The sequence below is a fragment of the Eubalaena glacialis genome, chromosome 12 (genome assembly GCF_028564815.1).
Source record: "Eubalaena glacialis isolate mEubGla1 chromosome 12, mEubGla1.1.hap2.+ XY, whole genome shotgun sequence".
NCBI classification, from domain to species: domain Eukaryota; kingdom Metazoa; phylum Chordata; class Mammalia; order Artiodactyla; family Balaenidae; genus Eubalaena; species Eubalaena glacialis.
Window position 1 is genome coordinate 44096743 of NC_083727.1, and position 26478 is coordinate 44123220.

The 26478-nt window shown below is 38.0% G+C and overlaps 1 protein-coding gene across 2 annotated transcripts in view; it reads left to right on the forward strand.

Annotated features, from left to right (window-relative positions):
* Positions 1-26478, forward strand: part of ROS1 (ROS proto-oncogene 1, receptor tyrosine kinase) — a 111873-nt gene that overhangs the window by 58379 nt on the left and 27016 nt on the right. Inside the window, exons 25-37 of one of the 2 annotated variants that reach the window (XM_061207014.1) lie at positions 736-941; positions 1815-2101; positions 2539-2541; positions 5715-5891; positions 7273-7475; positions 8998-9142; positions 10302-10534; positions 10622-10798; positions 14674-14842; positions 15576-15693; positions 18591-18781; positions 22430-22513; positions 25496-25631. In XM_061207014.1, coding sequence (XP_061062997.1) covers positions 736-941; positions 1815-2101; positions 2539-2541; positions 5715-5891; positions 7273-7475; positions 8998-9142; positions 10302-10534; positions 10622-10798; positions 14674-14842; positions 15576-15693; positions 18591-18781; positions 22430-22513; positions 25496-25631 — 2129 coding nt within the window. The remainder of the gene's footprint in view (positions 1-735; positions 942-1814; positions 2102-2538; positions 2542-5714; positions 5892-7272; positions 7476-8997; positions 9143-10301; positions 10535-10621; positions 10799-14673; positions 14843-15575; positions 15694-18590; positions 18782-22429; positions 22514-25495; positions 25632-26478) is intronic. The other variant, XM_061207013.1, reaches the window with a different exon arrangement.

The window sequence follows — 26478 nt, forward strand, 5'->3', positions numbered from 1 at the left end:
AATATAAGGGACCTTCTTTACTGTGCCAAGGAGATGAGTGTCAATTTTGAAGCCAACATCAAGCCATTCAAGAAATTTAGTGGGTCATTAACATGATCAAGTAGTGTTTTAGGAAGACCTCTCTGTTAGCAAAGAAGAGAAGGTTAAGTCTGAGGCAATCAGGAACTATCACAGGAATCCAGACAGGAAATGTTAGGCAGGAAGTGAGAGACAGTGAGGTAAGAGAGGAGAGGACAAGCTCAGGAGACATTTAAAATGGGACTAATTTGCTATGGGTCGTAATGGGAGGAAGAAGTCAAGGGTGAACCACAGTTGTCGAGACTGCTCTTCAGGTGAGTGCTGGAAATCCATAAAAATATAAAATGCAGGAGAAAAGGAGGTTTGGGGGGGTGGGGTGATGAATTTTGTTTTCTGAGATCATTCATTTGGAGATGTTCAGTAGGCAGTTTGATATTTGAAGCAGTAACTCAATGAGAGATCTTGCCTGAAGATGTGAATTTGTAGCTCCGGTCTATGGATTACAGTTGAAGCCACGGCAGTTGAAATTAACCAGGGAAAATATACAATGTGAGAAGAGGACCAGTGTTACAGTGGCACATAGTCCAGAGTTACCGAGATTTTGGATTACAAAAGAGAAGTGCAGTAAATAAGAAATTGAGTGATTACAAAAAAAGTCCTCAGAGTTGAAGAAAATGAGCATTATCTTCTTGGCTGTGTTTTCTACCTGTTGTTAAGATTTTCCGAGATGCAGTGGTTTTTGATATCACAATTATTACAATTGACTGGATTTCAAGGCATCTCTACTTTGTGCTGAAAGAATCACAAAATGGAATGCAAATATTTGATGTAGATATTGAAAACAAGGTGAAATATCCCAGGAAGCTGAAAATTTGCAACAGAAATTCAACAATAATCTCTTTTTCTGTATATCCTTTCTTAAGGTATGTGAAGCGTGAGTGTCTGTTTCTATTGTGATGAAATAGGCATAGACATATTTAATGTAATATCTTTGGTTTAATATTAGAGTCAATGATGGGACAATAAGATGCTTAATGTTCTTGATGTTAACTTATAGTAATTCTACACATAAATGATGAGCCTACAACCACCAATATATAAAATTAATCCATACTGACAATTCCACTAACCTAAAGTTAGGTTAATTACCAGCGGGAGACCAAAGGATATTTTTATACCAGTGAATTTAATAATATCCCCAGTTGGTAAGGACAAGAAAGGGACTGAGATGGCAGCAGGAAATGAGCAGGAGATAGACAGGAAGCATGTTTTCCACAGTAAATGCTATTCTGGGCTCATCCATCTTTAATTAATGTCCTTATGAGATTAATTTTAAGGCCTCCATTCAGCAACCGAATAGCAGTTTCTCTGGCTGAAGAGATATATTTTGTTTGTGCCATAAGCATGGTTATAGACTATCTTGAAACTAGATTGGTAACTAGTATTAAGAAACAGAAACAAACTTGAGGGGAAGGGAATGGAGATGCTGTTGATGAAAAGTATGCAAATATATTTCATATTTAGAGCCAGTAATGAGCCATTTAATACAATGCCTAAGGTCATTATAGTCCAAGGCTTTCGTTGCAAACACATCTATTGAGAAATCATTGGAAAATGCTACAAACTAGACTTCTTGTGATCTCTTCCATCAGAAGGTTATTGAACACTGGGACATGTTCTTTCCAAAGGTGGCATCTGTCCCCACAATCATTAGAAATGATTGATCTTCATTAGAAACTGATATTTGCAATGATATGTTTTACTCATTAAGTTGGAGCGTCTTTTTTTCCCTATAGTCGCCTGTATTGGACAGAAGTTTCTGATTTTGGATCTCAGATGTTCTACTACAGTATTATCAACCAGACCTTGCACCGAATTCTGCAACCCCCAGCCATAAACCATCCAAATGGAAGAAGCCAATGTTCTTGCAACGTGACTGAATTCGAGTTAAGTGGAGCAATGACTATTGATACCTCTGACCTAAAGAAACCACGGATATACTTTGTCAAAGGGCAAGAGATCTGGGCAATGGATCTGGAAGGATGTCAGTGTTGGCAAGTTATCATCATGCCTGCTCTGCTTGGTAAGACACTCGTGTGTGTACGTAGATCTTCACTAATAATGGCAGCCCCTCCTGACCCATTAAAAAGGGGTTACATTCAACCTATACTCAAAGGAATATGTATATATATATATATATATATATATATATATAGTATTTGCTCCAGACCATGCCAAATGTTTTTGTAGATTTCAAGTTGTTTTCAGGCAAATTGTACATAGGCAGTCACATAATTTTCTGGATCTGTGGGGGGCTTTTTTTTGTTGTTATTTTATAATTAACAGTAGAACTACAACTTATTGAGCTCAACTATGTATTCTAAGCAGGCTACTAAATGTGTTATCTCATTTGATCTTCAAAACACCTCAGTGAAGAGATACTAGTATCCACATTTTACAGATGAGGAAATTGAGGCTGAGAAAGGTAATTTGTCCAAAGGGCCATAGTTAATAGAGGAGCTGGTATCTCAAACTGGGCCTAACTACAGCATCCCTGATCTTCCCACCAGTACTCCACCCCCATGCTGATGATCTCATTGCCTCCACGTTCAGCATGACTTGGTCAATACTTGACAGATCTATCTGTTGAAATTCACAATCTTGTGGAGGAAATATTTGAAAGTCTAAAGTCACTTGGAAGTCTTCTAATTAGGAGTAATTGCAAAAGAAAAAAAACACTTTAAATACCCCCATATATTCTTAAGGGTCTAGTCCTCACTATCCAGTCACTAATCACATGTGGTGATTTAAGTTTAAATCAACTAAAATTAAATAAAATTCAAAATTTAATTCCTCAGCCACACTAGTCACATTTTAAATGCTCAAAACCCACAAGCGGCTAATGGTTACTATATTGGGCAGCACAGATGTAAAATATTTCCATAATCAAAAGTGCTACTGGGGGGGCCTTCCCTGGTGGCGCAGTGGTTAAGAATCCACCTGCCATTGCAGGGGACACAGGTTCGATCCCTGGTCTGGGAAGATCTCACATGCCACGGAGCAACAAAGCCTGTGTGCCACAACTACTGAGCCCACGTGCCACAACTACTAGCCCACGTGCCTAGAGCCCGTGCTCTGCAACAAGAGAATCCACCGCAGTGAGAAGTCTGAGCACCGCAACAAGGAGTGGCCCCCCCGCTCACCGCAGCTAGAGAAAGCCCGCGTGCAGCAAGGAAGACACAACACAGCCAAAAATAAATAAATAAATAAATTTATTTATTTAAAAAAAAAGTGCTATTGGGTATTGCTGGTTTATATAGTAAAGTTTTGAAATTGCAAATGTGTGTGTATCTGTGTGTTGTAACTGCATGTATGGTTTTGTTGACATATCAGCCAGAGCCTTTTTTTTTTTTTTAATTAATTAATTAATTAATTTTTGGTTGTGTTGGGTCTTCCTTGCTGCGTGCAGGCTTTCCCTAGTTGCGGCGAGTGGGGGGTCACTCTTCTTTGTGGTGCGCAGTCTTCTCATTGCTGTTCTCTTGTTGCGAAGCACGGGTTCTAGGCGAGCGGGCTTCAGTAGTTGTGGCACGTGGGTTCAGTAGTTGTGGCGCATGGGCTTAGTTGATCCGCGGCATGTGGGATCTTCCCGGACCAGGGCTCGAACCCGTGTCGCCTGCATTGGCAGGCAGATTCTTAAGCGCTGAGCCACCGGGGAAGCCCCCAGAGCCTTTTAGAAGCAATTCCAATGTACTTTCAATGGGCTTAAGAGTGGAGATAATGTTCTGAACTTCTCTTATTAGGAGAATAACTTGATTCTGTTGAATCTGTGACAAAGACTCTTTCCTTGATCAAACTTTAATTGCTCTTTTTTTTTTTTGGGGGGCTACGCCAAGTTGCTTGCTGGATCCCAGTTCCCCAGCCAGGGATTAAATCTGTGCCTCCTGCAGTGGAAGCACAGAGTCCAGAGTCCTAACTATTGGACCACCAGGGAATTCCCTGATCAAACTTTAGTTTCTCTCCTGTGAGCCCTTTTCTCAACTAGGCCTCAGACTTGGTCTTCCCTGTCCATCCTTGCTGAGTCCAGTTGTAGCAAGAGTCTTGCCAAATCAGTTTAGAGAGAATCCCTCATCTTGGTATCTGATAAAGTTCTTCACCCCTTGATGTTCTTGGCCAAAAATCCTGTGAGGCCAGTTTAGCAAGAATCCCCCTCCCCTTGATGTCTCCTCTTAGTAATTTTCTTGACTGCTCTCTCCCTCTGCTTGTTGGCTATAACCCCCAGTTGTCTTTGTTGTATTTGGAGTTGTGCACGTCTCCCTCCCCTACTGCAATATTGCAACAGCCTTGATTAAAGTCTTCCTCACCATTTAAACAAGTGTCAGAATAATTTTTCTTTAACATCTGATACACAAGAATTATCTAATGGCCATTATTTTATAGCTATAGAACTAGTCAGTCTTTCATGAAGCCACAATTGAAATCCATAATCCAAAAATTAGAAAATTAGAATGACTTTAGAGATCATTTAGCTGACATAATATTGGAAGAAATCCCCTCTACCAAAACAGCCTTATTTGAGCACCTGTTTATAAAACAATTTACTACCTTATAAGGAAGTCTGTTTAATTTTTGCACAATTCTAAATGCTAGATATTTTTCTTATGTTTAGCCGAAGTTTTCTCCCCATTCCTCTCATTCATTGGCCTGAGTTCTGACTTTTAAATTTACAAAGAATAAATCAATCACTTTCCACATGATAACGACTCAACTATGTGGAAACAGCTGCCATAGCCCATGCTAAGCACTTCCTTTAGAGGAAAAAAATCAAGTATCTGTAAGTACTCCTTAGGCGGTATGGCTTCTAGATCTTTCTTTGCCCTATTCACCCTCCTGAGGTTTCGCTCTAGCTGCTTAGTTCTCTTAAATGTTGTCCCATAATGACTCACTGTACTTTTCAGTATGTTCTGGTCAGCACAGAGGGCCTCTGACTTCCCAGGTCTTCTTTTACTGCAGCTAAAAGTGACATCAGGTCTTTGGGCTGCCTGCCTTTTGAAGAACCCATAGTCTTTTTCATGTTAACTATTATTAAGCCAGAATTTCTTTCAGATTTAATTTTAAACTTGAATTTAGATGTTATATTTGTTGCTATGAAATTTCAATCCATTTCACGATTCTGTTGTGATATTTTTGAATAAGTCAAAGACTGAATGTACTAGTGACAGTAAGAATCATGTATTATCTGCAAATTTGATAAATATGTTTATTATGCATTCATTCTAAATCATTGATAAATATACTGAGCAAGGCACTGAGCCCTGTGCCTCAGCTAATACCTCCCTTCAGTTGGTGTTGTTTGGGGTGGAATCACACAGGTAAGTTTTAAATCCTGGCTCTGCCCTTGACTAACTTTGTGGCCTTGAGGGGATTATTTAACCCCTCGAAGCCTCAGTTTCCACTTCTACAAAATGAGGCTAATAATAATAGTATTTGCTTTGTTGGCTTGATACGGAGCTCAAATGAGAAAGTATCTGTAAAATCCTTAGGCTAATGACATAAAAGTATTATGTTTTCATATTGAAATAATAGAAAGATTCAAAACTTATCAGTTATGCTATAGAAAAAGGATTTCACATATTGCTTAGAGTAGAAAATGTCAGATATGTATTTTGTTCTTTATGTTCTTTTCTGTTTTTCAACAGGAAAAATGCTTGTTAGCTTGACTGTGGATGGACAATTTCTATATTGGATCTCCACAGCAAAGGACAGCACACAAATTTATCAGGCAAAGAAAAGCAATGGGTCCATCCTCTCCCAGGTGGAGGCCCTAAGTAGTAAGCATATCTTGGTTTACAGTTCAGCTCTGCAGCCTTTTCCAGGTAAGAAAGTCACATTCTTAATCAGCTTGTTCTCCCAGTTTAGGGTCAGGAAAATTTCATAATGTTTCCTCCTCCAGGGCTGTCCCTCCAACTCTTTGCTGTGCTCTCAGCATTGCTCCAAACGGTCAGGGTTTGGTGCACGTTGTAATTGCTGTTTGCCCTGGGTCACAATTTATCTCTATCTGTATACATGGCTTGGGCTGTGGCAGGCTACTCTAGACACAGGAAACCCTTGCTCTGTCATTCTCTCTGTCTATCCTCTTTGTCTTCTCAGTCCCATAATTTCCCTTCTTTTTGTCTTTTTTCTCCCCTGATGATATTTTAGACCTCGCAGTGGTGTCAAAAAGCTTTGCATAAAATTTCAGGTCTTTTTCAAGGTAAAATGCCTATGTATTATAGGATTAGATATGTCAACCATTTAACATGTGTACATTTGTGCTACCATTTTTATTGCTTCTCTCTTGTTTGTTTAATGTGTCACTCATGAAGTTTTTTAGTGTTGTGCCCCTCACTCTATTTTCCCCACACATCTTCTGGATTTTGTATAATGCAATGACTTTTAGGAATGCATGTATCACATTACGGCAGAACTGACTATATATTTTTTGCTGAGAGTCATAATAAAATAAATGTTTGAAATATAAAAACCAACCAACCAAAAACAAAAACAGCACTACATAGCCTCATGGGTGACATTCAAACCTAAAGTGGTCTCTGAGTTTTTTCACAAGCTCTCTCTGCCATTAAAGTCACTATGTCATTCTAAATTCAGTATAATTCCCTCTTAGAGAGGGACAGAAATGAGTAAAACAAACTCTCTTTGCTTAAATGTATTCAGTTATAAAACATGTAAGTTATACAATATGAAAACATGGGAGAACTTATAAATAAGCTGAGTGCATATTTTGGTGAAATAATTCTTTTAAGAGATTTAAAAAATCCACGCAATATCTGTTTGAGGTTGAACACACATGCATATCCCTAGAAATAAAAGTCCTAAAGATAACATCAGTTTTCATAATCGGAATTCATTGAAAAATATGATTGATATAATGCTCTCATTACTTTCTTCAAAATAAAAAAGGGTCAACGTATTTTGCTATTCACTGTCTAGGTACGTAATTAAGGGTAGTTTAGCTCCATCTGCTGGAAATTGTAAGCAATTACCAGTTATTTTGCACTCTTCCCCAGGCGTTTTAACATGTTCAAAACATAAAAAAAAGTGTCTTCCTGTCCTGAATAACATTTCCAACACTCCAATATACCATACCTTGTCAGTTAAATAAAAAGAAAATATGATATTATCCTTGATGTTAGATAAATCTGCTGTTTCTCTCGTACGTACGTGTGTATATATTTAATCTTTTTATTATTATTTTAGATAGAGCATTTCTGTCTCTAGCTTCAGATATTGCAGAGCCAACTATACTTAACACCACTAACACCAGCCTCACAATCAGATTACCACCTGCCCAGACAAACCTCACGTGGGATGGCATCACCAGCCCCACTCCCACATACCTGCTTTATTACAAAGAAGTAAATGACAGGAAGAACAGCTCTGAACTGAAAGATAGAATGCTGGTAAGGTTGGAGCCCGTTGTCTTTGTCTTTTCACAAGATGCCTTTTTCTGATATAAAATCCTCAGCCATAGTATTTTCTATATTATGTTCTGAAACACACTGTGATGCAAACTTTTACAGCTGACTCATCAAAACATACTGTGTTCTATCTAGTCTCTTGCCTACGAGTAAGTTAAGCTTCAAGGAAGTATATTAACCCTAATCAGTCGGTAGATTGCCTTATAGTGACTGTTTCCCGAGTGTCCTAAAAGAGCTGGGTTTGTTGCCCTCCCTAATTATCTAATTATCCCCAGAAAGTGATAGAGACTTGTTTTTGTGGCCATTCCAGCAGATTGAGGGGTAAGAAATGAATTGGACAGAAAGAACATTTATGTATACCTCTCCTCCATAGCATATAGCTAATATAAAAATTGTACATTATATTTTTGCTTATTTTCTATATGTTGTGAAATGTGTTGTTATGCAGGGACTAAGTTTTTATTCATCATTGTATTCCTAGCACCTAGCATACTACTTGGCATTGTATAGGCATTACTAGATATTTCTTGAATGAATGAATGGACACAATTCATTCCATCATAGGCATGGGTGTTCCAGTTGTCTTTGTGATGGAATCATATGTACCCAGTATTTTTCTTTCTGCTTATTTTTTAATCAAGTCAAAAGGTGAAATTGACCATCATCTATTGGAGGTTTTAATCAAGTCAAAAGGTGAAATTGACCATCATCTACTTTCTTTCTGATTCTTGTAACTTCTTTTATTTTGTCTATTTTTTAAAAATATATTTATTTTAAAATTTTGTCTATTTTAACCTTTCTTTACACATTTCTAACAGGAGTTGTTTCAGAGACAGATTGGATCATTTGGGTTTCTGGCATTGGACATTTCTCTTATTAGAGCTTATCTCTTATTGTCTTCATAATGATTAATATTGGCCAAAGGCAGTGAGTGGTTCTCAACCTTGACAGCACATTGAAGCTTTTAAAATTTCTGAGCCCATGCTTCACCTCAGACCAATGCAATCAGAATCTTTAGGGGTGGGACCCAGGTATCAGTATTTTCTTAAAACTTCCCAGATGATTCCAAAGTGTAACCAAAGTTGAGAACCATTAGTGTAAGGAAAGCCTTTTTAGTTTCTTAAACTTTATTTCTGAGAATGATTAGATAATGTAGCTTAATCTTTTATTGTATTCACTGATGTGTCACATCCTTACAATACCTTCCTGCTGAATTTCTAATGCAACTCTAATGAGATAGTGTGCTCTGGGAATTCAGCTTCCTAAGTGAAATGATTATGTCACAACTGACTGAGGCTGCCAATCATTTGGCATTTATTCTTGGAGACAGACATTAAACAACTCAGGTCTGGGCAGACTACTATAGTGAAGATTGTCACTCATGATCCAAGATTTAAAGATGAATTAAAAATTTTTGAGTCTTTTAGTTTTTTTCTCTTTGATTAAATAATTTCTCCCCGTTTGTACAAAAAATAAGACACTGATTTTTTAAAATTAATTACAGGAATTTCAGGAGAGTATAGCCCTTATTGAAGGTTTACAACCATTTTCAACATATATGATACGGATAGCTGTAAGGAATTATTATTCAGATCCTTTGGAACAATTACCTCCGGGAAAAGAGATTTTGGGAAAAACTAAAAGTGGAGGTGAGTTATGGGCGTGGTGTGGGATTTTCTAGAGTGGAATTTTGTGATATATGTGCTTGTGTGTGCCTATATTTGTTTTTTGGGTTTTTTTAAAATAAATTTATTTATTTTATTTATTTATTTTTGGCTGCGTTGGGTCTTCGTTGCTGTGCACGGGCTTTCTCTAGTTGTGGCGATCAGGGGCTACTCTTCATTGCGGTGCGCAGGCTTCTCATCACGGTGGCTTCTCTTGTGCGGAGCATGCACTCAGGGTGCGCGGGCTTTAGGAGTTGTAGCATGCAGTCTCAGTAGTTGTGGCTCACAGGCTTTAGAGCGCAGGCTCAGTAGTTGTGGTGCACGGGCTTAGTTGCTCTGCGGCATGTGGGATCTTCCCGGGCCATGGCTCGAACCCGTGTCCCCTGCATTGGCAGGCGGATTCTTAACCACTGCGCCACCAGGGAAGCCCTATACTTGGTTTTTATCTGGATGCTAAGTTATCTTTATTATGTGAGTTTTTTTTAAGCTTAATAAGAAAAATGTATTTCTAGGAGAATATTCTGTTGATATGATCCTTACTCTAACACCAGAAGATGATGGATAATATCCCATCAAAATGAAAAGCAACTATATGGCAAAACATCATAATCAATTCTATGTGGCTGGAAACACATTCTTTGGTCTCACCTCACAGTGTCACTCTCTTCCCATGTATTTACAGGTCTCTGTACATGTGGTGAAACCTAGGAAAGCCAAGCCTTTTCTCTATGTGAATTTTACCAAGGCTACTGAGTTGTAAAGTAATATAACATCATTGCCTTAAAGCAAGTGGATTTAGAATCTGAAAAGGTGTTGTAAGAGGTGGCGATTATTATGAGGGGAGGTCATTTCTTTCACACATCTCTGATGCCATTCACAAAACTCACCCGAATTGGATTATTCATCATTGGTCGTATCCTTGAGCTGGAGTCAGAGAATGATTTAGTCATTAGGCAAAAATAAGCGAGAGCCTTTCAGGCAGCCTGTTAACTTACCATTATGTAGGAGGCTGGCTTTCTTTCGGAACATCTGTCATTCATTCTGCTCACATGATATGCCTATTCCTCAACCAAGACCCCATTACTTCTTTCCATCTTTCAGTGCTGTTGCAACACGCCTTATTGTGCACTGTTATTTATTTCAGTACCAGAGGCGGTTTGGCTCATTAACACAACTGTGCAGTCAGACACCAGCCTCGTTATATCCTGGAGAGAATCTCACAAGCCAAATGGACCGAAAGAGGCAGTCCGCTATCAGGTGGCAATCTCTCATCTGGCTCCCATTCCTGAGACTCCACTAAGGCAAAGTGAATATCCAAATGGGAGGCTCTCTCTCCTTGTTACTAGACTGTCTGGTGGAAAACTCTATGTGTTAAAAGTACGGCGAGTATATTGGGTACTTTTATTGCCATTCTCAAGTGCAAGGTTCTAGAAAAGTTAAGCAATTGTTCTTTTCTACAAAAAGGTTCTGGCCTGCCACGCCGAGGAAATGTGGTGCACGGAGAGTCATCCTGTCACTGTGGAAACGTTTGACACGCCAGAGAAACCTCATGCCTTGGTTCCAGAGAACACGAGTTTGCAATTAGATTGGAAGGCTCCATCTAATGTTCACCTTATCAGATTTTGGTTTGAACTCCAAAAGGTACATCTCACTGTACACTTTTTTTAAAAAATTTTATTTATTTATTTTTTTGGCTGCTTTGGGTCTTCTTTGCTGTGCGTGGGCTTTCTCTAGTTGCAGCGAGCGGGGGCTACTCTTCGTTGCGGTGCGCAGGTTTCTCATTGCGGTGGCTTCTCTAGTTGCGGAGCACAGGCTCTAGGGCATGTGGGCTTCCGCAGTTGTGGTGCGAGGGCTCAGTAGTTGTGGCTCACAGGCTCTAGAGCGCAGGCTCAGTAGTTGTGGCGCACGGGCTTAGTTGCTCCACGGCATGTGGGATCTTCCCAGACCAGGGCTCGAACCCGTGTCCCCTGCATTGGCAGGCAGATTCCTAGCCACTGCGCCACCAAGGAAGCCCTCACTGTACACTTTTAACGCAAATCTTTGTTTTATGCTATAGAATAAATCAAAAGGCCTTTTAAAAGATATCTCTAGGGCATCCAGTTGTATAAATGAGCAATATATTTGACAAGATTCATTGATTCAGGTTTGCCAGATAGAAGTGGTAAACTATCTAGAGTAATTTCTGATGGAAAAAATTCCCAGTGAGATTAATTTGCTCTTAAAAGGCTTCACATAAAAGGGTATAAATCATGGTTTACTGGTTTCATAATGTTTTACTTACTTTAGATGTTATCAGCATGGCTCTTCAGTTTAAAGTCCATAGCAATTTGCTGTCTTCTATGAAAAAAAATGGAAAGAAATGAACAAACATAAACCTAAAACCTTGTTTAGAAATGTTCTTTCAGCCATTTCAGGGCTGAATAGCAACAGGAGAGAAGTAAAATATAAAACTAGTTTATTCTAAACTAGTTGGATCTTGGTTTGTAAACTAGTTTAAATGGCTCCTCATCCAAAAATCTTCACGCTTTAACCAATGTAAAAATGCCCACTGAATTTAAGCATCAGTTAATCTAATTCATTCACTGCTAGGGAAAGTCTACATTAATTTTTATACTGATATACTTAATAGATGATTAAGTTTTTATAACTGTGATGTTTCATTTTTCATTATTATATATTTGTGTGTCCGCATTTGCAAAGATTGGTTAGGAGTGTTTTGTTTAGTGGGAACTTAAAAACAAATCAGTACAGTCATGACCTCACTTTTCTTTAAAAATGGAGTTGCTCCCCAGAGGTTTAAAATTTTCCTATGTAAAATATTTTTTATAATCTTGTACTTTTAGATAAAAACTATGAAAAATATGAAACAGCAGTGAATATTAAGTTGGTAAGACCAAAGACCATAGTTCAATCAGATCTTTGCCATTGAGCATGTTTATGATGATTTGTTGCCTAATTAAAAAATGGTCATTTCATAAAAATTCAGTTTTAAATTGGAGAAATTGAAGGATCATCTCTTTGGGGACATCTATTTAGGTGAGCTTAATGTGATTCAGTTTGAGGTCAAGGGGAGGGATGTAAAGTTCATTTCCCAGATCAAAGCCGTGAACTGAGGAAGGACCTTAGAGGTGATGACTCCAGCCTCTCGTTTTACTGATGAGAAGCCAGAGACCCAGTAAGGCGCCCTGATGAGTCAGATATCACAGCCGTGCAGGGGAGGACCCTCAGGGCTGACTCATCCTTACAGAGGTTCTCCTTGGTTCATACACGGAAGGAACATGAGTCATCGTCACCCACCCAGCTTCTCAAAGTTTGGGAGAGGGGCAGCAGACAGGGGCCACCTGGCTCAGTCCTCATGACTTTCATGTGATGCTTTTTCTTTCAAAACTTCCACTACACTTGCTCAGCACAGGTTCCAGATAGACCACTTAAGAAATCATGAAGCTGAACATGTAAGATAGTAATTTCTATATGCGTGACCACCTACAAGTACTAACTGATGAGCACAGTAGAAGGCTGTGTTACATCTAGTCAGAAAGTTCTATTTCTTTTGAGCAAGTTGAATCTAACTCATAATGATAGACAGCTAGCAATGGTCCTGTAACTCCACACTGAAACTCTGAGGGGTGAGTGAGTAAATATTTTAATGAAATTTTTTTTTTTTTATTTTTTAGAAAGGAAAGGAGAAAAGGATAAACTTCCAGTCTTCATCTTTTCCTTACATGGAAAAATGAGGGAATTAGAGCACAAGGCTAAATTTTTATCTTGGTCTTAAATTTCATAGATTCTTTCTCACAACAATGTATAGCAGAAGAACATATTCAATTTAAGATTGAGGAGAAACAAATAATTTTGCTTTGGTAATTTTTTTTCATGGAAATTCATTACAATTGTCTTTTTCTCAGCTGTCCAGGGGAATCCCTACCAGAACCAAACATTTCTGAAGTTTCAGTCTCTGAAACTGAGACACTGAGTTTGCACCATAGTCTGCACCATTTCCCTCACACCCTTGCCCAGGAATTTGGAAATCCTCTGTGGTAGCCTTCCCCCCCTGCACCTGTTGGCCTCTGATGAATGGAAAATCCCAACTCCCTTGTGATTTACTGGGGTAGCCCGTGGAACCTCTCCAAGCTGATGGTCTGCCCAGAACATTCATTGCTGTGGTGAGGTCAATACTCCACAGTTTTCCAGCAAAGCCCCTGGTCAAACATCTCCCTCACATTCCAAGGAGCTCTGATAATTTCTGGATGGTGTGGAATGTTGGGCCATCTAGACTATTCACTGAAGGCTTCTATGACACAGCATTAAGGAGGCAGGACCAAAAAGGGCTAAAATTTTTGAGCCAGGGCTCAGCATTTCTCTCGCTCTGTCTCTCTCAGAAAGTTCAGAATAAATATTAAGGACCCAGTGCATCTGTTTCATTAGGCTGTATGTCTCAGTGGGATTGAGACATTTATGAGTTTAACAGGCAATGTCTCTGACATCAGCATTTCTGGTTTGTTTTTTTTTTTCATTCCTTCTGTTCCTCTTTCTTTCTGGAACCAGGTGGTCTACTCCCTGAAGGTGCTACAGAGAATCATTTCTAACTGAACAGAAAACTAATATAAAGTGCCCATCCAATGAAATGGCATGACCTTGTGAGTGCTAAATGAAAAAGGAGATGTAAAGTCAGGTTTATTTATGGAAACTGACCTTCTTAGGAAACTCTACTGAGGAAAATACAAGAAGAACCCTTGACAGAATGCCTCTGTCTTTTCCTATTTGTACATTGAAAAAAATCATCATTTTCAAACAAGATATTAAGGGTCCAAACATACAGATATTTTTAAAGCAATGTTTCAAAGAAAGAAGTTTAAGATAGCTATAATTAGAGACCCAGTGAAATGAAAGTAACATTTCCTATATTTAACTTGTAACCTTGCTACTTAGTGACTGAGTGATGGTAGGCAAAAATGTCCTTCTTTTAGGGAACTAGGCTTCCTATGTATAAATATAAGGAATATTGGTTAGATGTCTGAAGAGGGTGTAGGGAGGAAAAACTAAATGTTTTAATTTATAAGTCACTGTGGACTTCTTCAAAGAATCAAAATATGTAAAAATATTATTACTTTGAAATTAGCAAATCCGTGGAATTGAAAGTATCACTGTTTTGATCCATCATTTCCCCTCAGGTGTAAATTTGTGTTCTCAGCCATCCTGATTTAATAAAAATGCCTTTGATTAGGGATAACAAGAAGTCAAGCTTTGAATCCTCCCTGATGATATATAGTCAGGGGTGCACTTCCCACCTTGGACTTATCTTAAGGACCACCATTCAAGTCACTTATAGCTTGTCATAAAAAATAAAATTGCTGTAGGTGGTAAGGATAATATTTGGGATCAAACACTCATAAAGGAGCTCTTATTTTTTAATAGAAAGTAAACTTTAAGTTTTAATTGCCACAAGCTTTTGAATTTCTATGTTTAAAACGTTTTTCTTAAAGAAACAAAATGTTAATTGAGACTTCTTTTTCTAGTGGAAGCACAATGAGTTTTACCATGTTAAAGCTTTGTGCAGCCAAGGTCCTGCTTATGTTTGTAACATCACAGATCTACAGCCTTATACTTCTTATAATGTCCAAGTAGTGGTGGTGTACAGGACAGGAGAAAATAGCACCTCACTTCCAGAAAGCTTTAAGACTAAAGGTGAGTACTAACATATTCCGCACTTAGAAAACTTTAGACGTTTCTCAATTCTTTTCTCATCGCTTACTTCACTAATCCTAGAGGTTGAGATTTTTCTTAAAAGAGTAAATTACTATCTCTAGAGTCTGACTGAAGAAATTGAAAAGAGGTAGGAGTCCTTACTGGCAGTAATGAGATAATACTCATCTGGTCTTGCAGGATCCTGAACTGGGCAAAATTATTTCAGTATTCTGATTTCCTGTCTAGCTATGATATTTTGTAGTAAGAACTAAATGAAAACAGTGTCACTGAGTGTTCAAATATTTACTTACTGACTACTATAACCAGATGCCAAAAATAAAAAATATCTAACAAGTATATTAAATTAACTAGTGTTCTAAAAGGTATACCATAACTCCAAGTTGATCCCTATAGGAATCAAGGGAAAGTGCTCCAAAACTTACAATAATTCTTTTTATTTGCATCACTTATTTCGTGTCAGGCTAAGCTCTATTGTTACTCCTATCACTAATCCATCTAATCTGTCACTAATAAAAACCTCAGTTACACATTTAAAAATATGCAATCATATGAGAATTTTTGAATATTTCTTGAATAAAATTTTTGAATAATTTTCTGAATATTTCTTTAATGTATCTGGCTTTCCTCTGAGTAAATATAGTCTATAGAAAGATGTTTTGCAGACTATTTTATACTTCTAACATATAAATCAGATTTTCTTTTGTTTCCAAAGCTGGAGTCCCAAGTAAACCAGGCATTCCAAAATTATTAGAAGGGAGTAAAAATTCAATACAGTGGGAAAAAGCTGATGATAATGGAAGCAGACTTATGTACTACATCCTTGAGATCAGGTATGTCTGTTTGCAAAAGTGCTTTGTAAACTACAAAGACCTAAGCAGTTAATTGTAAGGTATTATTAGATCAAAAGTAACAATATTTATGAACGTGTATTCATAAATAAACACAAAGGATCTTTAGTTTAAGGGCCTTGCATGCATCATTAGGTTCTTTGCACAATTCCTAGTGGTCAGCCTTGGCACTCAATTACAAGGCAGATAGTCATTCTTCTCAGAAATCTGCAACTGCTTGTCAATGGAAACAATTCAATCTTTTGAGCATGTAACTAATATTTACTTAATACCTATTCTGAGCTGATGTTTGATGTTAGATGATGGTATGCATGTAAATTTCTGAGGTTAATTTGTTTTAGGAAGATGAATAAGGTCTAGTGAGAATTGACAATGAGTTAGGTATTTTTCAGAATGTAAAATCAGGTCAAGATCCGAAATGGCCTGCAGGGTATAGGCAACCCAGGATTCTCTCTCCATTGTCAAGATTACAGTTTGTAGTGTGTTCCCAGGGACTGAAAATGTGCCTTTGATGAAAACCTGATGAACATATGCAACCTCAGATCTGGCCAGTATGGGGAGCTCTGTGAATCATAACTGGCTCAGATGAGCTGATTTTGTGCCAACTTGAGGGGAGAATTCCAAATTCCACAGACACTCCCCTCACGGGACTCTGAAGCCATCTTTTAAGAAGCTCCAAGGACAAAAGTCACTTCCATAATTATAGTCCTGGCAACTTGAGCTTTAGATCTATTTTTGCTTCATCTTGCTCTGGCATTCCCATAACCTTAAAAAAATTTCCTGCTCATGCTAGAGAATTATGTTGGCCATATTTCTAACTGAAACTTTCTTGAAATTTCTGTCACTTTTTTTTTTCTTGAAGAGTGCAATACATTCTGACCTGCAGAACCGTCCTGGTGGTCTGTGACTGCAATTATGTTCACCAACCAGGCCACACTACGGTCTTACTAGGACCCCTGTAGTGTATTCCCCTCAGTAACACCTTAAGTGCATAGCTCCATAAATACTCTGCATTTCCTTGCCCCCAAGTCTCTACTCTCAGGAGAGGGACTATGGTATAATAGAATGTATTATCTGTCTCAGAGTACCTCACAGTATCTCAGAATATCTTCTTCAGTCAGGATACTCATGTGTACTTGCTGATGGTGCAGTGGTGGTCGTAGTGCAAGGTACATGCACTTGGGACCTGAGCTGACTGTATGAGTTTTCCAGGGAAGCTGGAACAAAGTACGACCAACTGGGTGGCTTAAAACAACAGATATTTATTCTCTCCCAGTTCTGGAGACTAGAAGTCTGAAATCAAGGTGCTGGCAGGACTGCGTTCTAGGGAAGCTCCTTCCTTGCCTCTTCTTAGCTTCTGGTGATGACTGGCAATCCTTGGCATTCCTTGGTCTGTAGATGCATCACTCCAGTCTCTGGCTCTGTCATCACATGATGTTCTCCTTGTATGTGTCTGTGTCCAAATTTCTCTTTCTTAAGAGGGCACTGGTCATTGGATTTAGGGCCCACCCTCATCCAGTATGATCTCATCTTGACTTAATTACATCTGAAAAGACCCTATTTCCAAACAAGGTCACATTCACAAGGTCTGGGTGGCATGAATTTTCAGGGGAATTATTCAACCCAGTACACAGACCATGTTTAAATCCTTGCTTTATTGCCTTCTTGAACTTAAGTTTTCTCATCTGTAAAATGGGATGATGATATCTACCTCTTTAGGTTGTTGAGAAGATTCAATGGAATGAAACAACATATGAAAAGCCCCAGTACAGTGTGTTGTAAATAGAAGGTGCTCAACCAAGGAAGCATTTTTCCTTCTCTTCCTCAGTGGCCAATATCTGTGAAGAGGCACTTTATACGTTTTTAAGGGTCTCTTTCTCTTGGATCAGCGTTGTTTGGGTTGAACAATGAAATTGCCAATGCCCAACGTGACACTTCACACAATGTACAAAAACACTGTGTCCTACAGCTTTACTTAGGATGGTCCTGAGGTCACTTAGCTCCTGGTCACAGTTGTGACCATCCTTGCTGCCCTTGCTCATTCCCTGTCCCTCAGAGGCTCAGCTCTTGCTGTCCTTGGTGCTCTTTCAGGACAACCACTCAGTTAGTGGGAGCAGAACTGGCTTCCATTACTTATCCTCAAGGTTACTGTGGGTTGGTACTAAGACCTAAAATGGCTGTGGTCTGAAAAGTTTCAGATTTGAAAAGTTCGTTGTCAGAAAAGACATAATTGGAAGGCCTTGAACTTGCCTTCAGTCTATGGTTCTGTTAAAAGTAATTTCAGTTATGTCTTTCGAACCCAGCTCTTGTTCCCTTCCCATGTTGCGTTATGAAGAATAATGAGGATTGACATTGAGGTAGTGTAGGCCAATATAAATGGAAGCAATGAACCTTAGAGTCTCAGATACAATGATAACTTTGGTAGCTGAACTATTTTATTTTCCTTTTCAATTTTATGTTCTGTATTTTATCCAGATATGGTATCAGTAAATGACAGATAGCATAAGATACCAACAATTACGAAAAATAAAAAATTCCCAGTTAAAAATTATGAAATAATTGTCTTATGTGTTTGGAATTCTGAGGAAAGTTTGCACACCCTAGTAGTAAGCAGAGGATCTTCAGCTTTCTCTTGGCCATTGATTATTCGTAATTTTCCAGATGGGCTGAGTTGGTTGGCTCCAGGCACTGTTGGGATGACTTTATGACTCTGCTGTGTTCTGTAGCCAAACCATGTGAGAGGAATGAAATCAAGGGCAAAGTGTGCAACAGGAGACGCTTTGGAGCTCTGTCATTAAATGATATATGAGCACCTAGAAATAACACATATATTGTCTTGTATATTTCCTATATTTATAACTTTGCTCTTTCTTTTGCAGTAAGGGCACTTCAAACAATTCACAGAACCAGAATTTAATGTGGAAGATGGCATTTAATGGCTCATGCAGTAGCATTTGCACATGGAAGTCCAAAAACCTGAAAGGAACATTTCAGTTCAGAGTAGTAGCTGTAAATAATCTGGGTTTTGGTGAATATAGTGGAATCAGTGAGGACATTATATTCGTTGGAGGTATGTTATCATGTCTGTCTATATACCAACTTACTACACAAGGGTTCAGAGGTAAAGATAAGTGAATTCTTAGCATTAGCAGTAAATTGGGTGACTGTATAACTTCACCAATCTATCATTGAAACTATTGAACTATTCATTTCATCTGATGTGATCTTCCTAAAACATCAAGATCGGCACGTCCTTTTTCTCCTCCATAACAATCAGCTAATCGTTGATGCCCACCACATCACGTCCATGTTCCTAGATGGATTTCCAAGGTTGTCCACAGTCTGGTTTTTATCCAGCCTTATTATTCTGTTCCTGGTACTCTCAGCTGCTACACAATAGGCCTGAAACTCTACTTCCCGATATCTGTATCTTCCACTGGGTAGCCTATTTTTGTTCATAACACATTACCTTTCTAATCACATAGGCTAGAAATCTCAGTACCATGTAGGATTTTTCCCTCTATTTGGCCACCAAGTTCTGTTGATTTTATTATCTTGATTTCTGTCTAATGAGTTCACTTCTTCCTATTTCTACTTGGACTTTCCTAATTTAAGCTACCATTTCTAGCCTGTGCTCTTGGCTTAATCCTACTGCTGACAGTTAATCTAGCTGAAGCGCAAGCTGGATCACTTCACCGCTCTCTGAAATGCTTGAAATGGCTCTCCATTCACTGCCATCAGAATCAAGTACAAACCTTTCTGTGGCATTTAAGGCCTTTCATGATTTGCCCTCCAATTGTGGTTCATCTTTCCTGGTATTTATCCTTATGCTGTAGCCATGTCAGACTGGTAAAAAACTTTCATGACACTGGGTCCTCAGCCTTTGTTTCCCTCAGCCTAGAATGCAGGCTTGCACCACCTACCACTTGTCCTTAGCTGGGATTTCCTTTCTCTCACTTTCTGTCAACTGAAATTCTTCTCCTCCTTCAAGGCCTAACTTTATTTTATTATTATTTTTTTAAATTTTTTTTATTAACATTTTTATTGGAGTATAATTGCTTTACAATGGTGTGTTAGTTTCTGCTTTATAACAAAGTGAATCAGTTATATATATACATATGTCCCCATATCTCTTCCCTCTTGCATCTCCCTCCCTCTCACCCTCCCTATCCCACCCCTCTAGGTGGTCACAAAGCACCGAGCTGATCTCCCTGTGCTATGCGGCTGCTTCCCACTAGCTATCTATTTTACGTTTGGTAGTATATATATGTCCATGCCACTGTCTCACTTTGTCCCAGCTTACCCTTCCCCCTCCCCGTATCCTCAAGTCCATTCTCTAATAGGTCTGCATCTTTATTCCCATCTTGCCCCTAGGTTCTTCTGATCATTCTTTTTTCTTTTTCTTTTTTAGATTCCATATATATGTGTTAGCATACGGTATTTGTTTTTCTCTTTCTGACTTACTTCACTCTGTATGACAAACTCTAGGTCCATCCACCTCACTACAAATAACTCAGTTTTGTTCCTTTTTATGGCTGAGTAATATTCCATTGTATATATGTACCACATCTTCTTTATCCATTCACCTGTTGATGGACACTTAGGTTGCTTCCATGTCCTGGCTATTGTAAATAGAGCTGCAATGAACATTGTGGCACATGTATCTTTTTGAATTATGGTTTTCTCAGGGTATATGCCCAGTAGTGGGATTGCTGGGTCGTATGGTAGTTCTATTTTTAGTTTTTTAAGGAACCTCCATACTGTTCTCCATAGTGGCTGTATCAATTTACATTCCCACCAACAGTGCAAGAGGGTTCCCTTTTCTCCACACCCTCTCCAGCATTTATTGTTTGTAGATTCTTTGATGATGGCCATTCTGACAGGTGTGAGATGATATCTCATTGTAGTTTTGATTTGCATTTCTCTAATGATTAATGATGTTGAGCGTTCTTTCATGTGTTTGTTGGCAATCTGTATGTCTTCTTTGGAGAAATGTCTATTTAGGTCTTCTGCCCATTTTTGGATTGGGTTGTTTGTTTTTTTGATATTGAGCTGCATGAGTTGCTTGTATGTTTTGGAGATTAATCCTTTGTCAGTTGCTTCATTTGCAAATATTTTCTCCCATTCTGAGGGTTGTCTTTTCATCTTGTTTATGGTTTCCTTTGCTGTGCAAAAGCTTTTAAGTTTCATTGGGTCCCATTTGTTTATTTTTGTTTTTATTTCCATTCCTCTAGGAGCTGGGTCAAAAAGGATCTTGCTGTGATTTATGTCATAGAGTGTTCTGCCTATGTTTTCCTCTAAGAGTTTGATGGTGTCTGGCCTTACATTTAGGTCTTTAATCCATTTTGAGTTTATTTTTGTGTATGGTGTTAGGGAGTGTTCTAATTTCATTCTTTGACATGTAGCTGTCCAGTTTTCCCAGCACCACTTATTGAAGAGGCTGTCTTTTCTCCACTGTATATTCTTGCCTTCTTTATCAAAGATAAGGTGACCATATGTGCATGGGTTTATCTCTGGGCTTTCTATCCTGTTCCATTGATCTATATTTCTGTTTTTGTGCCAGTACCATACTGTCTTGATTACTGTAGCTTTGTAGTATAGTCTGAAGTCAGGGAGCCTGAAGGCCTAACTTTAAATGAACCCATTGTGATGCTTAACTGCTGGTCCTTAGGCAAAATGAACTATTGCATTTTATACACACACAGCCCATTATTCTATACAAAACTGACATCATTCTTATTTGCACTATAGTTAGTTATCTGGAGAAGAGCTCAGCAAACCTTTTCTGCAAAGAACCAAATAGTAAATATTTTAGGCTTTCCGGGCTACATTCAATGATCTCTGTAGCATCTTTTTTTTCCAAATTATATATATATATATATATTTTTTTTTTTTAATTAATTAATTTATTTTTGGCTATGTTGGGTCTTCATTGCTGCACGCGGGCTTTCTCTAGTTGTGGCGAGCGGGGGGCTACTCTTTGTTGCGGAGCATGGGCTCTAGGTGCACGGGCTTCAGTAGTTGTGGCTCGCGGGCTTACTGTCTCCATGGCATGTGGGATCTTCCTGAACCAGGGCTTGAACCCGTGTCCCCTGCGTTGGCAGGCGGATTCTTAACCAGTGTGCCACCAGGGAACTCCTTCAAATAATATTTTTAAAATGTAAAAATTATTCTTAGTTCATGAATAGTACAAAATCAGGCTGCTGTGGCCAGACGTGGCCTGCATGCCATAGTTTGCCAGCTCTGGTCCACATGTTTGTCTCCTCTGCTCAATGAAACTATCTAAGAGCAGGTACCATGTTATCATGTTTATATTCTTCAGTTCAGTACTCATGGAATTAAATGTACATGAAGATGTTATAGAAGAAATAATACTCCCAACCATATAGTGCGTGAAGACTGAGACTTCTTTGTCCCAAATTCGCTAAAAAGATTATACATGTTTCCTCAGCCATTTTAACGTAGAAGACGGGGTGGGTATATCCCAATGATGTATTGGTAAACCAGATCATTGGAAAAGAAAAAGAAAAGAAGAAAACCTTGATTTTGATTTCTCATGGTGTAAATACTCTCACCATGATTGATTTCAAGCTACCGATGGTTTAACAAGTGGCTTGCAAAAATCCAGTAGGAGCTAACTCTGGCATATCTGGCATATCACGGAGGCAATCTAGTTTTACTCTTTGAATTAATTTCTTTTTCTCATTTATTTTATTAGATGGTTTTTGGATACCAGAAACAAGCTTTATACTTACTACTATAATTGGAATATTTCTGGTTGTTACAATCCTATTGACCTTTGGTAAGTATAGTAGATTTTAAAATATAGGTAATAAACTGTTTATTTGATCATATTACTTGATTTAATCTCTGAGTTGATATAATTTTCCACATGAAATAAATTTATAAAATTCACAATGTTACCTTTGGCTATACTTCAATAGCCACTAACTCCTGTGAATATTTTTTTCTAATCTGGGGTAACTTTTATGAAAAATAAATCTGTATTTACACTTCACAGTATACTTTAGATAAAACTACTTGCAAAGGCACCAACTTTAGCCTTCTTTAAAACAGTATTACAGATTGGCTATATAACAAGTGTTTTGTGACTTATAGTTTGAAATAAATAAAAGAAAAATAACTCTGGGTATAAAAAAAGTGTTGGATTAAAGGGAAACCAGTGACAATCCTTGGTCGGGATAGTTTAGGTCTCCAGGCAGACAGCCTGGTCTAGAATGAGCAGGGCCTCTTGCAGAAGATCCATTTCTGCCTTATAGCATTCAATACTCTCTCTTTCAGATGTCTGGCCTGCTTGTTTCAAATCCCTGTTCATTTGTAAATGACCAGGAAAGCAGAAGAATTAGGTTAGATAGATAGAAAGCTAGCTATTTCCCACCACTCATTTTATACTAATGTATTGGTCTTAAAAGTCTTTTTTTTTTTTTCTTAAGATTTAATGATGAGAAAATACAGTGACAACTCCCAAAAAGATGATTAAATATTGGACCTATGGGGTTACCATAGTGGATCATACATCCTGCTTCATCCTATTGTTTCAGCATAATCATTGATAGTACTTTCTTTCAGTCCCCAAAATGTTCTGGTTCGGATTATAAGATATATGGTCACTCTGTCATTATTAACATATGAGTCCCTGACATGCTGAAACATTACAAAAAAGACATGATATTTACCAGAGGAGAACACTCAAGCGCATATTCAGGAAACAGTAGCTTCTTTTTTTTTTCATAAATAGGGGAAAGTTTAAGGAAAAGTTACAAACATAAAGTTGAACTCTCAGGATAAAGAAAGCCAATATTTTACTAAGTGTTCTCAATCTATATTCTTCCCAAAACTGATTAGAGTCATAAGCTATTAGAGAGCACATTGAAACTTGAATTGAGATTTCTTTTCAAAGATTCCACACCAGATAATATATGGAATATATTATTTCTTCAGCTAACTTGGAAAGCTAAAAATTTCAGCTGACCCTGCCAGGATTTTAACCTGTGGTTCCAGGGAGTCTAAGTATTGCACAGCTGATGTTTGTGCCACTAAGCCAGCCCCTCCAGAATTATGCATATGACTGCAGTATATTTGGCAGTTGGCATATAGGCTTGGCTGCTTGTCTGCTTTCCTACTGGGAAGGAGTATTACATGAAGAGTCCTTCATCTGACCTTTGCCTGCCTACTTGTACATCACCATTGTTTAAACCCATAACTCTAGTGGATGAACATGAGATAATTTCAGACAATCTATTGTGTTTTCAAGACATCCTATGGATATCTGACTTTCGCAGGACTTAAAGGTCTTTATTGTACTTGGAACTCACAGATTTTTGAGTATAGCTAAGCTAATTTGGTTCTTTTGCTTTTAGTAGCAGTGCATGTGGTTTTACCGGTAGGATTATGCGAGTGCATGAGAAAAGACTGAGTTATTCAAATAATGAAAACAGCAATTGTTTAAAAATTTGTATTGTGCAGAGGGCTCTCATCAGTCATACTTATAAATACAAAATTGAAGCAAGGGTTTTAAAATAAGCATCGACAGCTTTCACTTTGGTGAGTGGTTATATCTACTGTGCAACATGAGCCTGACACTGGGAGCAAAGGAAAATAAACTGTAAAATACAATTGCTGATCTCAGGAGCTTGCCATTTAATGGGGGAGGTAAGACATACCTGTACGAAAAGATAAGTAGCAGGATATGTGTTAAACAGCAATAAAAGGAAATAGGAAATGTAGAAGACAGTGACATAGCCATGCTGACTGAGAGCCACAGTTGGTCTTAGATGTTCAGAGATGTGAGATCAACAGAGGCGGCAGAGGTCTTGGAAGGCATCCCTGAGGATGTGGGGCCTCATTCTGGGCCTTTAAAAATGAAGAGGGATGGTAAGAGCATTTCAGGTTTGAAGAATTGCATTAGCAAAGGTACTTAAGATCTCTCCCTGTGTGGTCCCTCAGACGGAATTTCACTTGCATAAAACTCTCACCTGTTGAGTACTGAAGCTACTATGGAATAAAGTTCAAATTTTAATCATCATCTCACAAAGCATCCTTGCTGTTTTCAACTTCTGAGCCAATATTCTAGTATTGATGGGCGATCTTAATGATATAATTGTATTTTAATCTTCAAAACATATTACTTAGGTTTCATGATTATAAAAATAATATTTGCCCATTGTATGAAGAAGACAATACAAATCACCCATGATCCCACAGCTAGGGAGGACCACTGCTAACACTTGGTAGATTTCATTCTAATAATTTTTCTATGTATTTGAGTATGTGTATTATGGAAAACAATGAATATACACTCTTGTACTCTGCATTTTAAAATAAAGCATGCCATTATATTGAAAGCATTCCTCAGGTCTGCTGAGGAGTATAACCTGGACATATCTGGATTCAGAAATGAATTTGTTCACTAATAATTATTATGCAAGTTTGTTTTGGTTTATTTTGATTCTAGTTTATGGGTGATTTTGAGAAATAAGTTCTGATATTAAGTTGCTTCAACTTGTTTATAACAGCAATAAGAAATATATTAAAATTTACTCTGAGAAGTGAGATAAAATGTGATGTGGTATAAGTTATGTATTTTTATATGGCTTTGTACCTGGATTTAGTTATTCTATTATGGGCATATTTTTTCAATCAAATTCTGTTATTCTATCAATAGTGTTCTTCAGTATAAACTTTAAAAATGTATTGTTAGCATTTCCTAAAGAAAAAGAAAGCAATGTTTTATTTTGTAAATTATGTTCTTTTGTCTTTATAGTCTGGCACAGAAGATTAAAGAATCAAAAAACTCCCAAGGAAGGGCTGACGGGTCTCATAAACGAAGACAAAGAGTTGGCTGACCTTCGAGGTCTGGCCGCTGGAGTAGGACTGGCGAATGCCTGCTATGCGATACAGTATGTAACCTGGGCTGGCATTACAGGGCACCTAGATGAAGAGTGGGCAACTCTAAAGAGAGTGCCCATGCATGCCACGTTACCCAGAACTGTCCTGCTTTATGCCCATATTATTCTGGCATATTCAAAAGTAACACACCCTTTCACTCTCAAATGTGACCTGGGATGGATGGCAAATTATGTTGTTATCCTATCCTAAGAAAAATAAACAAAAATTAGTTGTTTTCTAGTGTCTTATCACATAGTTTGAAAGTCAATAAAACAAGGAGATAACTACTACGTGGAAGGGAGTAGATGGTAACATGATTGATTCAACTGGAAGAGAAGAATTCCAAGGTCTCTTGTGTGTGCTATTAAGTCAATTCTATTCTGTTTTCAGAAATTCTATGGTGATTGCCTACAAAACTTCTCTAAAATAGACGAGGTTTGAATTTCCATTGTCATCATAATTGAAGAAAATATTTAAATGTCTCATTGTACAAGACACTATGTTATGTTCCATGCAAAAAGGATTATATAGCCAACGGCCTTGCTTCTAGAAATTTATTTAAAGACGTAAGAACACAGGATTTGAAGTAGACACAGAGGTGACCTAAATCAGCTTTTCAGAGTTGACTTTTCCTGGAGAAAATCTGCAGCATATCTGATATTCAAGATTCTCTTTTAAAATCTCAAAGCGTTTTTAATGCAGATGGATTTCCTTCCCTTCATGATATTCCAAGTGAGAAGCTTGACTTTCTAAAAGTTAACCTGATGGACAAGGAGTAATTTTGTGGTCATAGTAAATTTTGTTTTACATGAGAGATCAGGTGTATGAAGTAAAGCAAAAGCGTTTGAGATCATAAGC